The 15,671-nt window shown below is 44.2% G+C and overlaps 1 protein-coding gene across 1 annotated transcript in view; it reads left to right on the forward strand.

Moving 5' to 3' along the window:
• Positions 1-15,671, forward strand: part of LOC135516599 (voltage-dependent calcium channel subunit alpha-2/delta-1-like) — a 72,213-nt gene that overhangs the window by 10,999 nt on the left and 45,543 nt on the right. Inside the window, exons 2-3 of the mRNA XM_064940942.1 lie at positions 12,463-12,544; positions 14,418-14,544. Coding sequence (XP_064797014.1) covers positions 12,463-12,544; positions 14,418-14,544 — 209 coding nt within the window. The remainder of the gene's footprint in view (positions 1-12,462; positions 12,545-14,417; positions 14,545-15,671) is intronic.

Below are 15,671 nucleotides of genomic sequence, written 5' to 3' on the forward strand. Positions count from 1 at the left end.
CACAATGGTGTTTGTCGACCGTGTATTCAGAGGCTGAGTTGTTGACTAGGAGGTTCCACTGACTCAGTGGGTTGGAGTGTGGCGCATCCAACACCATGGTTGTGGGTTAATATCCCGCATGGGTTTCTTATTCTGCATAAATATTTTAACTTTCAACTGTCAGGGGTAAAAAGAGTCTACTTATGACCATATTAACGGTGTTATATTTTAGAAAGGTGTTTGAAGCCAACCCGGGTTGTATGTCTGTGTATGACTCCGCTCCCCATGAGAGAGCTGGTGTTAGCAGGTATATTTCAGGAGGAATGCCCACGGCCCATCTGCGTAAGCAGCTAAAGGCTATATCTGTTACCCAGCTACCCAGACACCAGGGCACACGGTCTGGGCCCACAGCAAACTCTGCTGCACTCTCTCTCTTTGATCTCTCTCTCTCTCTCTCTGATCTCCCCGTCTCTGCTCTCTCTCTTGTTTTCTCTTTCTCTCTCTCTGCTCTCACTCCCCCTTCTCTCTCTCCCTCTCTCTCTCTCTCTCTCTCTCTCTCTCTCTCTCTCTCTCTCTCTCTCTCTTTCACAGGCTATATTTGATCTCTCTAGCCTCTAGGGTAGGGGATGAGTGTCCTGACTCTGACTCAGACCTGGGGGCTGTACTGGTCTGGGATATCTTTGTACCGCGCTAACTCGTTCCCCCCATACCCCATAATTCTCCCCCACGTTCCACCACTGAAGGCTTGGGGGATCCACACTTTATGTGCAGCCTCCTGTTTGTTGTTTTAGTGTCCGGTGCCTCCTCCACCCCCTCCTCCGATTCAGGCCTCTGGGGAGAATGAAAGACTACTTTGCCTGGCCTGATATGTGTACACTAGGAAGACTGGAAGTAGAAGTAATCACCCAGCGCTATGCTAACGCTAAACTAACCTAGGCTACGCCGTCCCCTGCCACCTGTGGCACATGGTACTTCCTAGAATGTTCCATTGCGTTCCCAGACGTTGCCCAGGAGACGTTGGGGATGGGAATGGTTAACAGCTGTTTGGACCGATGCCCTGTCCACCACAGGAACCCCGGCTGTACGTAACGCTGTACAGTATTCTTGAATCCCGGAGCAGGGAATGAGATCTGGGATTAGACTACAACACAGAAACAGAGAAGGCCATTTAAGACATCCTTGTCTAAAGGATCACTAAACTATCCTCAGCAACTTGCTTTGAATTTAAACCCAGCTGAAGAAACTTAGATACACTATTTCAATATATTGAGCTAAAAACCTTCTTAGTCAGACTTGAATGCCAACTAGACCAAAACGACCAGCTCTAGGAACTTTTGACCAATCTGCTCTAAACTAACAGAATTTTGACAAAATCTTAAATGGAAAATTCCCAATTTATTGATCATTTCTGTACCTTGGAAATAGTCTGACTGCAATGTACGATGAGTCTTTGATTCATTGGCTATATTCACCACTTGCTAACACATCCTATAATACCCCAAAACAACGGAGGCTCAGTCATCAGTGCTTCATGTCCGTTAGTCTAACAGTTCACACATTAATCCCAGACTTTATAAAGTCAATAATAAATAAATAACAGAGGCATTTGGACACGATGGGCCTTGTGGTCTGTAATGGAGTCGTGTGGACACAAGTGGTGTTTACAACACTGGTTAGGTCAGAGTGGACTCATCAGAGAGACACCTTAACTCTGAACAACCCCAGCAAAGAGGCACTTAGCCTTATTGTGTGGGTGGTAGACTGATGTTAATTGGACATTTTGACTGGAGGGTTAATCTTCTATTTTTAACATGTCACATGAAAGTGGGTATAGTGTATTTTGTGAGGCAGAGGGGATGGATGGGTTGGGTTGGATTGGGTAAGGCTGGTGATTGGGTAAGGTTGGTGATTGGCTAAGGCTGGTGATTGGGTAAGGCTGGTGATTGGGTAAGGCTGGTGATTGGGTAAGGCTGGTGATTGGGTAAGGCTGGTGATTGGGTAAGGCTGGTGATTGGGTAAGGCTGGTGATTGGGTAAGGCTGGTGATTGGGTAAGGCTGGTGATTGGGTAAGGCTGGTGATTGGGTAAGGCTGGTGATTGGGTAAGGCTGGTGATTGGGTAAGGCTGGTGATTGGGTAAGGCTGGTGATTGGGTAAGGCTGGTGATTGGGTAAGGCTGGTGATTGGGTAAGGCTGGTGTGGTTTGCTACAGTGCTGGGTTGATCCAGTGGAGTGGGAACTCCGGTGCAGGCATTTCGGACTGTCAGATGATTGTCAGATGTCCGGAACCAAAAGGTCCTGCGAAGTGAAATGAGGTCATAGACTAGCACCCACTCCAAGCTGCATTTCGATGGTAACCTGAAACACCCCCGGGTATATTTTTACTGTCTGTTGGAACATACTACAGTACACACTACAGTACACACTACAGTACATACTAGATGCTCTTCTTGAATTGTTTATAATTTAATTAAATATACACTATTCTCATGTATGTGGGTGTGTGTGTGGGGGTGGAAGTGTTTAACCAGAAGTCCCCACAAGAATAGTAAACAAACAAAAAATGTACCAACTGGGTACATTTTGTTAGTCCCCACAAGGTCAAATATTATTTTTAGGGGGTTAAGGTTAGAATTAGTGTTAGGGTTAGAATTAGGGTTTGTTTCAGGGTTAGGTTTAGGTTTATTAAGGTTAAGGTTAATTATACAAGGTGTGTGTGTGTGTGTGTGTGTGTGTGTGTGTGTGTGTGTGTGTGTGTGTGTGTGTGTGTGTGTGTGTGTGTGTGTGTGTGTGTGTGTGTGTGTGTGTGTGTGTGTGTGTGTGTGTGGCATCCATGTATTGCGGTATAGTGAGATATAGTACAGGTATTTGTTAGTGTATGATCGTAATTTTGTGATGTCATGGAGATTCCACTGTAGGGGAAATGAACATGCATGGACAACAGTGGACAGACTCTCCTCTCCTCATATACTCTCTGTTGTTATTTATACCATAAGTACCCATTGGAATGCAACAAGCACGGTTGCCATGGGTTCCCACATAACCAGCCGCCTCAGATCAAAGCAGGGGTTCCGTGTTCCGGTACTCTGACTTCTTAACAGGAAAATGATGGTGGGAGAAGAGTGAAAGGGAGAAGAACATCAATAACCTCTCGCTGCCCAGGATAATGAGAACGGAAGACAGCTAGCTACAAAGCCTACAATTACTGTGTGATTGACCTCGATAAATAAAGAGGATATTATCCTTTAACTGCCTGTTTTGCCTCTCAGGGAGGGAGGGAGGCGAGGGGAGAGAGTGATAGAGAGCAAAGGAGATGGTTAAAGTGAAACAGACTGAATGAGAGAGAGGAGGTTAGAGGTAAAATGAGAAAGGGAGGGAGAGGGAGGGAAAGCAAGGGGAGCAAAGGAGAGATAAAGAGTGATAGAAAAATAAGGAGAGATGAAGCAACAGAGAAAAGAGAGAGAGCAATGTAAACAGTGAGAAAAAGAGATACCAAAGAGAGAGAGACTGTTTGTCTTCGCCATTGTTCTGTCAGGTTGGTTATTAAAGCCTACTGCTCCACAGTACCAGCTTTTATTAGGTATCTGATGACTAAATTATAGCCTCTCTCTCCCTCTCTCTTGCACTCTCCCGCCTCCTCACACCTATGTCACTGGTATATCCCTCTAAGAGTAGATTAGAAGGAAAAATCACCACTAATAAGGGGTTGAGGACAGAGACTAACTCAGTGTATAAGACCGATAAATAACTAATGTTATGTAAAAACAAAAACCCACCCCCGTTCCAGTCTGCATCTGTCTGTCAGGCAGTTGCTGCCTGCTGCCGTGCTTCTTCTCCCTGACAGTTTGACAGTATTTAGAGATCAAGTGTGGCTCCGCTGACAAAGTGTGAAACAGCCCTGTGTTAACAGCAGAGAGAGGAATGAAGAGGAGAGGAGTGGTGGAGAGGAGAGACTCAGAAAGTGGTGTATTTAGTCTAACTGGCTGCTGTGCAGGTGTGTCACTACAATTAGCATAAACTTGGGTAATGTTGAACTTTGGTTACTAGCTCTCCTTGGGACCGTTAAGTCGCTGTGTATGTCCTCGTGTCTCACCTCCTCCTTTCATTGAAAATTACTGGTCACCGGTAATTAGGTCACTGATTATCTCAGTTACATGTGAGAAGTAACTGCTAATCCTAGGTGTCCTGTCCAGAAACACATCCTACCCCCTAAATCTGATTATGTAAGATGAATAATTAAGATAAGATGAAACTACTACCATACCTATCCAAATCTTTCAGATCTACATTAAGTACTGCGGGGATGGGGCAAAGGGTTGTTTCAGGATGGAGCCTTGACCTCTTTGTCGATCTGTTTCTACTCTATGATAGTGCTCAGGAATGATGGGGCTTTTGACTTTGCAATCGATGGAGCTCTCTACTGGCTTGTGGTGTTTACATGGTGTCAGGTTCTGCCCTGATACAAACAAAAGTAACAAAAGTAAACAAATTAAAAAAGCAGTACAGCTATGGAGTCCAAACATTACATTTGACATTTTAGGCTTGACTGAATGCTGACTCTGTTCGAACCCACTTCAGTGTTTTTGTAAAAAATAAAATGGCTGACATTGTGGCTGTGTAGTTACTCTGGGTCATTGTAACTGTTATAGGCTACCTGTGTACTAATTGAGAGCTGTTGCCTTGGCAATGAGGAGAAGTGTGAGGATCACTAATGAAAGGTTGAAATGAGAGGTGAGATTCCGTGAGATGTCTTACCGTCTTTAGATCCAAACCCTGAATTAAACGTCTAACTTGACATAGAAACGAAACAGTATCTGACGACAATGACACAACACTTCTGAAAGAAAGTGTCCTTGAAGAGTAGTCATCACTTTCTGCTGTTTAAATGGGTTCTTGTAGAAGCGAGACTTGGCTCTTTCACACTGGGAATCTGTTCTCTCCTTGTCTGCAATGATTGGAGAAGACTTCACAGGTGGAAACCATGTGGTGGAAGCTCATCATCAGGCTGGATTTCACCTGGTCAGTTCATTCAGATCAGAGCAATGAAGCAGAGGAAAGAAGAGCAGATGTAAATGAAAACATGGAGAAGAAGTGGTCATGAATAAGGCCTATGTGGAGGGCATATGGTGGCTGTGGAGAATACGTTTTAGAAAAGAGAGACAGGGTTGGAATACAACTCTTTATTGGTATAGGTGAAGGAAGTCATTTTAAGTTCAGAGGAATCCTTCAAGGGAGACTTTCCAGAAAAAACTCTCGGGGATCTTTTTGTGAGAAAGATTGCCCCAGCGGTGGACAACTCCCATCTTTACTGCCTGCTTGCCAGCTCTAGCCGAACCCAGCGACGTGTGCCAGTTAGCATATTGCACAAGTCCTTTACAACTAAGAGAAATAAAACTAAACTTTTCTAATCAAAACATATTTACAGTAGCCTAGCATACTTAGCATGAAGCAAACACACTCTATTAGGCACCCACAAAATGCCCCATAAGTTCATTTACAAGGCCGTATGATACATTAGTGCACTAATTGAAGTGTGTATCAGAATACACGTGACATTTTGGATGGTCTTCTTTCTTTTTTCATGTATTTTTTATTTTTGTTGACGGGCCCTACAGTAAAGACATGTCATTTAACGGTAATAAATGTATCACCTTTTATCTTTGGTATGAACACGACCAGTCATGATGTCTTCATCTTATTGTCAAGCAAATCACTTGAAAACGTAGGCTGCCTGCGCATGTTGTTCCACTCCACAATAAATCCTGCATCCAAACAGTGCACTGTGCAATGGCGCCATTAATCAATGGAAATACCTTTTTGTCAGCAAGGTAGGAAGAAAAGTTGAGACACCTGAAACGCTGTTGAAATATGGGACTGTCAAGTGCAGCCAAATGGGGGGGGGGTAGTTTAAACCATGACACAGAGTTGGGGCTGTTGGTTTCTTTTGGAATATGCTTTTATTTTTTGATTTACCACTGTAGCAGTACAAATTGAATTTTAAACATATACACTCTTAGAAAAAAGGGTTCTTAAAGGGTTCTTCGACTGTCCCCACAGGAGAACCCTTCTTGGTTCTATGTAGAACCCTTTTTGGTTCAAGGTGTAACCCTTTTGGGTTCCATGTAGAACCCTCTTTGACAGCCGAAGAACCCTTAAAGGTTCTAGATAGCACTTTTCTTTCTAAGAGTGTAGGAGAATGGTTCAACTACCTTCTGGTGTGTATTCTAAATGGTTATCTGGATATTGGAAAGTGACCATTGCTTCAGTTAGTAGCTACATAAATCCGGGTGAAATGGCTGCATCATTTTGAAAAAGAAGCTGGGTGAAATGGAGAGGAGAGAACAGAAATGGCCTCAGTAGTCTAAAGTAACCCGAGGGCTAATCCAGCCAGAGGTCAGACAATGATGCTCTCAGTCTGAGTCAGACAAGCTATTCTGGGCTTCCCACTCTTCTGTAACGGGCTCTGGGATTGGACGCTCCACTCTGTGTTGTGCGTGGTTATTGGCTAAACACGTTATTCTTGGGCAACTTGTTCACTATGGCCCTTGAGCAAGGCACTTAACTTTAATTGGCTCCAGGGGCGCTGTACTACTATGGCTGACCCTGTAAAACAACACAGTTCACAGCTACTAAGTGATAATAATGATATATACAGCATGCAGTACATATATTTGTTTTATTGTTCGTTAGTGCTGTACTGTAACATATGGTGTTGTGTTTCCAAGTCTTTCAGAGAGGTGGCCTGATTGGGGATAGTACTGTTAAATACTATGTTTTTAGGGCACTTGGGGTCAGATCCTACTCTAACATTCAGGGATCACTCAGGGAACAGTCAGGGAACGCTCGGAACTCTCGGGGAATACTCAGGGAAACATTTGTCCTATTTATTCTTCATCACACCCCCAATATGGCACTTCAGTTGATGAGTTACTATACAGAACACAGACACTCCACACGCGTGCGCTCGCTCTCGTGCACATACACAGAGATTAGGCTAAGAGGGGCACCTTACCCCTTCACCTTTGAACCCCATTATGTCCTCTGAAGGCCCCAGTGCTCTGGTTTCAATGTTTTCCGATACACACAGGTGACAGCTGGTCTGGGGAGGCGTCTTCTGTTACAGAGAGACAGAGAGAGAGAAATATTTGTCTAATCACCAGCTACTGTACAAGGTTAATAGGTTAAATATATGAGAGGCTAATTCTGTGAGGCAAAGATGCAATTGAAAGATTGAATCAAAAGATGAACCAAAAGATCCTCATTGCCAGTAGTGGGGAACTCTCCAATGAACTCTCTGAACAATTGAAATATCTTTATCTAATCCCCTGTATGTGGTGGGGTGTATTTGGATGGCTTACTGATTTTGTGAAAATGAATAAAAACACTCATATCATATGTGTTTGACAAAATAACTGAGTGCCATACTGCACGAAGCAGGTCACATCTTAACTGATTCAATAGTACTCATCTGTCCTGTCCGAATTTATTCCCATGTAGTCATATAAAAAAAATCACCACCTCTCCATTTGGAATTCACAGACACGCATTTAAATTGAAATGTCTCGGCAAGAAACCTTGTGGGAGGTCCATGTCATTTCTTTTAAAGTGGAGGCTCTCCCTCTGCATATCAGATTATATATTCATCCAAAATAAAAACCAGTCTTCTCTCTCCTTGGGCGCACCTCCGGCAGTGTACCTATCTGCGCTCTGCTCTCTCCACGGAGCAAAACAAACCCAAACATTACATTGCACAAGAGGAGGATGGCAAGAAAGAGAAAATGAAAAACGGCCGCCGTTTTCTAAATGTGCACAGTCTGTTGTGTAAGTGGGGGATGTTAAGAACACAAGCAGCAAGACAGCGAGAGAAAAGGCTCTAAGGGGTTATGGGTCTCTCTCTTTACACTTGGCTGAGTTTCACAAGACTCCACTCAGTCCCAGCCCCGGAGTGTGCAACTGGCTGTATTGCTCGGCTCTCTCTCTCTCTCTCTCTGGCTCACCAGCCATTTTGGGTTTTCCCGCCTCAAAGTCCACCCCCCTCTCTCTGTTTCCCCTTCGCTAGGGAGAGTGAGAGGGAGAAATGAGAGGGGGAGGGGGTAGGGCGATGTTATCTCGTTTTTCCATGACCCTCTCCAAGTTTCCATCCTCTCAGAGGGCTTTGTTGAGCTCTTTAAGTGTTGAAACCTCTTTTTTAGACATTACTTCATGGTTTGTCTTTGAGAGAAAAGCATTGCTTTTCCTCCTTTGTGGTAACATCACACTTTTTACATTATGTGTTGAGGTAGAGCTTGTCTTTTTAAACAATACAAGAACCTTCATGAATAATAATGCTTTTCTTGTCCTTGACTTTAGATGAAACAAGCTTTTTCGCAATGCTTTTATCATAGTCGTTAGTTCACTGTGTACCAATAGTAATGTGGTGTCATTTTTTAACCAAAACTCTGACCTCTGGGTCCTCCATAGCTGCCAGAGGCTACAAGACAGTTATATTATCTTTACTCAGAAAGGGTGGCCCTCCATGGGACAAGGTTTATTGTTGCTCCCCTCTCCTCATTACCGGCTGCCTCTCCTGTTTCAAACAAGTTATGGGGCTGAACACACACACACACAGAACAAATTGGCTGTAGGCTGTACCGTCTGTCTGTAGTTATTATACAGTATTGGATCCTGTAAGAACTAATCATTGTTTAATCGCAAAGCAGAGTTGGCTTTTGGCCAGATTTACTAAGCTCTTCCACCTGTTGTTGGTTACTTGAGGGAACACGGCATAAAAGCTAGAACATAAGGTCAGTATTCAGAGAAGGATTCAAAATAGCCAGCCCATATGTTCAGTCGTAGAGCCTCATCATAGAGAATATGAAGTCTATTCATTATTTTATTAATGCTGTGTTCTAAATGTGATCTGTTTCTCTCTGCATCTCCTGTCCAAATGCTATTCTAAGTGCAGCGGCAACACATTTACATTTTAACAAAGGACCTCATTGCCGAGGGCACCTGTTGCATCTGCCTAGCCTGTTGGATAGGAACATGGGACACATTTCCAGGGCCCACCCTGTTGCACATAGCAGACAAAAGCTGACTCTGCAGGCTAGGACCTTACTATGACCCCTAGAAGCTATTCCTGCTGTGAGCTAAGGGCTTTGAGCAGCGGTGTGTCAGTGGTGCTGACTCAGTGGTGCTGACTCAGTGGTGCTGACTCAGTGGTGCTGGCTCAGTGGTGCTGGCTCAGTGGTGCTGACTCAGTGGTGCTGACTCAGTGGTGCTGGCTCTGTGGTGCTGGCTCAGTGGTGCTGGCTCAGTGGTGCTCAGTGGTGCTCAGTGGTGCTGACTCAGTGGTGCTGGCTCAGTGGTGCTGGCTCAGTGGTGCTGACTCAGTGGTGCTGACTCAGTGGTGCTGACTCAGTGGTGCTGGCTCAGTGGTGCTGACTCAGTGGTGCTGACTCAGTGGTGCTGGCTCTGTGGTGCTGGCTCTGTGGTGCTGGCTCAGTGGTGCTGACTCAGTGGTGCTGACTCAGTGGTGCTGGCTCAGTGGTGCTGGCTCAGTGGTGCTGGCTCAGTGGTGCTGGCTCAGTGGTGCTGACTCAGTGGTGCTGGCTCAGTGGTGCTGGCTCAGTGGTGCTGGCTCAGTGGTGCTGGCTCAGCGGTGCTGACTCAGTGGTGCTGGCTCAAGGGTATGTCATGCACTAATATGTTCATGGAGGAGTTAGGATGAAAGGTGTGTTAGCGTGTGTGTGTGAGCATGTGTGTGAGCATGAATGAGTGTGCAGCCGTGTCTGTGTGTGTGTGTGTGTGTGTGTGTGTGTGTGTGTGTGTGTGTGTGTGTGTGTGTGTGTGTGTGTGTGTGTGTGTGTGTGTGTGTGTGTGTGTGTGTGTGTGTGTGTGTGTGTGTGTGTGTGTGTGTGTGCGTGTGTGTGTGTTTCTCCCTAGAAGATGAGCCTGTACCACGTCTCACTTTCAGTGTTTACTTAATCCATACTGTATACACCGTTGAGCCTGTTAACTATTGTTCCGTTTCTGGATAGGGTACAGACAGTTTATTGAGGCAGATCAAATCAAATGTATTTATATAGCCCTTCTTACATCAGCTGATATATCAAAGTGCTGTACAGAAGCCCAGCCTAAAACCCCAAACAGCAAGCAATGCAGGTGTAGAAGCACAGTGGCTAGGAAAAATTCCCTGGAAAGGCCAAAACCTAGGAAGAAACCTAGAGAGGAACAAGGCCATGAGGGGTGGCCAGTCCTCTTCTGGCTGTGCCGGGTGGAGATTATAACAGAACATGGCCAAGATGTTCAAATGTTCATTAATGACAAGCATGGTCAAATAATAGTAATCACAGTGAACAGGTCAGGTTCCATAGCCGCAGGCAGATTAGTTGAAACCGGAGCAGCAGCACAGCCAGGTGGACTGAGGACAACAAGGAGTCATCATGCCAGGAGTCCTGAGGCATGGTCCTAGGGCTCAGGTCCTCCGAGAAAGAGAGAATTAGAGAGAGCATATTTAAATTCACACTGGACACCGGACACGACAGGAGAAATACTCCAGATATAACAGACTGACCCTAGCCCCCCGACACATAAACTACTGCAGCATAAATACTGGAGGCTGAGACAGGAGGGGTCAGGAGACACTGTGGCCCCGTCCGATGATACCCCCGGACAGGGCCAAACAGGCAGGCTATAACCCCACCCACTTTGCTAAAGCACAGCCCCCACACCACCAGAGGGATATCTTCAATCACCAACTTACCATCCTGAGACAAGGCCGAGTATAGCCCACAAAGATCTCCGCCACGGCACAGCCCAAGGGGGGGCGCCAACCCAGACAGGAAGACCACGTCAGTGACTCAACCCACTCAAGTGACGCACCCCTCCTAGGGACGGCATGGAAGAGCACCAGTAAGCCAGTGACTCAGCCCCTGTAATAGGGTTAGAGGCAGAGAATCCCAGTGGAGACAGGGGAACCGGCCAGGCAGTTAAATATTGTTCAGTTTCTGTATAGGGTACAGTTAGTTTATTGAGCCAGTTAACTAGTGTTCTGTTTCTGTATAGGGTACAGTTAGTTTATTGAGCCAGTTAACTACTGTTCCGTTTCTGTATAGGGTACAGTTAGTTTATTGAGCCAGTTAACTAGTGTTCTGTTTCTGTATAGGGTACAGTTAGTTTATTGAGCCAGTTAACTACTGTTCCATTTCTGTATAGGGTACAGACAGTTTATTGAGCCAGTTAAATATTGTTCAGTTTCTGTATAGGGTACAGTTAGTTTATTGAGCCAGTTAACTAGTGTTTTGTTTCTGTATAGGGTACAGACAGTTTATTGAGCCAGTTAACTACTGTTCCGTTTCTGTATAGGGTACAGTTAGTTTATTGAGCCAGTTAAATATTGTTCAGTTTCTGTATAGGGTACAGTTAGTTTATTGAGCCAGTTAACTACTGTTCCGTTTCTGTATAGGGTACAGACAGTTTATTGAGCCAGTTAACTACTGTTCCGTTTCTGTATAGGGTACAGTTAGTTTATTGAGCCAGTTAACTAGTGTTCTGTTTCTGTATAGGGTACAGACAGTTTATTGAGCCAGTTAACTAGTGTTCCGTTTCTGTATAGGGTACAGTTAGTTTATTGAGCCAGTTAACTAGTGTTCTGTTTCTGTATAGGGTACAGTTAGTTTATTGAGCCAGTTAACTACTGTTCCGTTTCTGTATAGGGTACAGTTAGTTTATTTGTATCTCATTAACACAATCAAAATAAAGCATTATGATAGAATGGAGTCTTGCTGTTACTAATTTCTCCCTCTACTATCCCTGCATACATGACCTACTATCTCACCCCTGTCCTTGTTACTCACCCACTGACAACCATGAATATATCCTCTACTCTCTCTATATCTATATCTACTCTAATGCACAGTTAATGGGGAGTCAAAACACATATACTCAGGGTAAACATGACTATTTTATAGACCGCTGAATTTATTAGCCTGCATGGAGAGATATGTTTTGCATAAAGTTATAGTCAGCAGTACTGTTACTGCCTGACTCAACTGCTCTGTTAATGTGTCGTCATGTGGTATCTACTGCAAAGTGATTGGCAAATCGAAGTAAGTCAAGATTATTTATGCAGTGAGGCGGAACATTCAAAGCTTTGCAGATAGAAATGTAACATAGAGCTAACTTGATTCCTTATTCTATTTGACAGACATGTATATCTATTGGATCGTTCTGCACCTTCAGGGTCTTATTTATTAGTGCACACTGAAGCAAACTGTTTTGCAACAGAAAAACAAAAACGTTTCTTACTGAACAGTTCAGTATTTCCCTCCCTGTTTCAGTTCATTGTCTTTTGTTTGGTGCCAATTTAATATGATCCTGAAAACAGCAGTTCAGAGATATCAATGTGATTGGATAAGTAAAACCATTTGAGCATCGGATTCGATGAGTTACAGGAAGTAAATTAATTTGAATGATTTTGATTGGTGCTTTCATTGTTTCCTCAGGATAAAGGAATGGGTGGAGCAGATGCAGCAGGAGCTGGTCACACTGACGGACACAGCCAGCGGAGTGCAGAACCTCATACAGGTGGGACACACAGGAACACCTTGTAAACATAGGAACACAGACGTGCACAAACGTGCATATACCACACCACCACACTCCTCTCAAACACACAGGAAGCTTGCAACCCCATAGTCACACATCCACAACTCTGGATTTCAACAATCAATATACACACGCGCACACACATATACGCGCACACACACACACGTGCACACACACATGCGCACACATACTCCTGACCTCTCCTGTTTGATGTGTGTCACATCCAATACAATGATGGTTGTCACAACAGATCTGGACTTTACAAAGTGCCATCTCATTAGTGATATGTGGGACATCTGCTTACAGTATTCTGCTAGGGGAATGTCCACACTCAAGGACTATCAGTGTCAGCTCCAAACACCACATCCCTATCCCCTTCCCTAACAAGCTTACATGCTATGGACAGTTAGGGGGAGCTGTTACTCTGGCTGCATCCCAAATGGCACCCTATTCCCTATGTAGGGGGCTCTGGTCATAAGTAGTGCACTATATGGGGAATAGGGTGCCTTTTGGGACAAATCCCTTGTGTTGATTGCTATAACCCTATGACACCTCTCCTCCTCTTGCCTAGCCAGGCCTGATATGGAGCCTCTGTAATTATGTCTAGTCTAAATGTCACATGCACAAGTACAGTGAAAATGTCTTTCTTGCAAACCTATAGCCCAACAATGTAATAATCAACAACAATGTATAACCAGAAAACAAAAAAAGAAGAAATAATTAAGAAATATGAAATGCTCAATAATCATCACAGTAATTGTCAATGAACTTCAGATTCCTTTTGGATGACATTTTTCAGACACACACACAATGCATGACGTCCCAGGGACAACACACAGGCATGATTTCCCTTGAGAAACACAGTATTCTCAGGAAAATACCCTTAACAGACACCATATCAGGCTGCCTCTTGCCCTGCTTGTCATCACAGACATTTAGAAGACAAAAACAGCAGACATCTTTACCATGATGGTGTTATACCACGTTTGGAGCTAATTTCCTGCCGCAGGCATCATTTGATGCTCATGGGCTGAGGGAAAATAGCTAGACTTTATGACCTAATCTTGACCCTATAGCATATATATAGATAGAGAGTGTGATAATATCAATGGTCGTCTGTATATTCCTTTGTCCTGTTGCAGTAGAATAAATGTAGGTTTCCTTCATTGAGACCTCTGGCAGCATGGCTGCTTAGTTTACTACACTGGGGAGGGGATTGTATTTGCTTGTAAGCAGAAAGAGCATGTGGAGAAAAACCATCAGTATCATTACTCATGGACAAGCAGAAACACATAGCACAGCCCCACAGAGGTTAGCTAAGTAAACACACACTTCGATACACAGACTTAGACACACACACACACACACGCGCGCATGCCCGCACACACATTCACACACTACAGGCCTGTGGTTTTAATGTCGGACCTAGAAAGCCCCTCCGGCTGCTAAATAATTGGCTGTTTGGCATTTCTGTTTTTTTATTGTTTAATTCCTCTTGCTGAAACATATTCCATATTCAGTAAATGGTGGTTGCCGTTGTGCTCCAATGTGGCATAATGTTGCTTGATTTACACTGGCATTGTACACACAGTGGTGACATCATGATTAGACACATTTGACACGTCTGACACATTTACATACATTTGGATTATTGTGTTCATTGTCCCTGCAAATAAAGGTCATCAAGTACATTTTTTGTGACTATCCTCATAGGTACAATTCTCAGATACACCATGTCAATATTTTATCAAAGTATCACTCTCTCCTGATTGGGCCAGTGTCACCTTTGACCCTTGTTTATCTCTCTTGATTGCTTCACTGTCACTTTGACCCTATCTCCTGATTGGTGCAGATCTTCCAGAGCCACAGGAAGTACTTCAGTGTGGGGTCCAACGATGCCAGCCAGCTAGTGGCTAATGCAGCGGGGAACATCGAGAATCTCCTGGCCAACCGTTCTCGTGCTCTCAAGGTGAGTACCAGTTCATAGCAGTCCACACACACACACACACACACACACACACACACACACACACACACACACACACACACACACACACACACACACACACACACACACACACACACACACACACACACACACACACACACACAGACAAAGTTTCTCACACACACACACACCTTAACACCAAGAAAGAAGGGTATGAAACTCATCTCCTGGAGGGCTGCAGTGTCTGCAGGTTTTTGTTTCTCACTCGCACTTGATTCATCGCATCATTGCACAGATTGGCTTCATTTCACAGATTGGATAAATTGGTCCCTTTCAAAATGAAAGACTGACCAACAGCAGTAGCCCATAATTGAGTACATTCTCAGTATGTTTCAACTGGATGAAATGTGTGTGGAAATCCTTATAGCTCTGAGACTTCAATAGACCGTGTTAGAAAAGGCAAATTGATGATATCGGAAATGATGACCAAGAATGCGAGCTATTTGTTGTTGAATTAGGTTAGTGATAGGGTTAGGGCGAAAGGGGGGCAAATCCCATTTGTGGTTAACAAATATCATACTGCCATCTTTTCCTTTATGACTAGACAATGTCAGACTCAAAGTTCTCCTCGCTGTGTCCTGATGCCCTCTGTATAATACCTATCCCGATCCACATAACTTTCTCCTACCACCACCTGAGTAAAGTCAATTAAAGTCCCCAGGCATTGTTTGTCTCGATCAATCAGGATCGATCTGGCTTGGGCCAGAATTCAATTAAGTCTGTGGGTTGCCGTGGTAGCAGGTGTTAATTACCCTGTCAGTCATCAGCCCCTTTGTTTTTCTCACATCACAATAATTGCAGTCAGTTTTTAACGAGATAGTTGTTTTCTTTGTTTCGCATTGTGATAAAAATACAATGCTGACACACACTGTTAGACACACACACACACTGCTGATAGATTAGGTAATGGGGTAAATAGATGGAGATAGATAGAGATGTAATGCAACATTTGTTCTGAGCTCTGATAAACACCATCTGTCAGGTTTCACCTGCACGGGTCACAGAGGGTGTTCAGTTCTGAATGTTTAACTCTTCACTGGACGTGTGGATTGAGGGAGGGAAGGAGATAGATAGAGAACCTGACTGTAGATAGATAGA

Source organism: Oncorhynchus masou, chromosome 27 (genome assembly GCF_036934945.1).
Source record: "Oncorhynchus masou masou isolate Uvic2021 chromosome 27, UVic_Omas_1.1, whole genome shotgun sequence".
NCBI classification, from domain to species: Eukaryota; Metazoa; Chordata; class Actinopteri; order Salmoniformes; family Salmonidae; genus Oncorhynchus; species Oncorhynchus masou.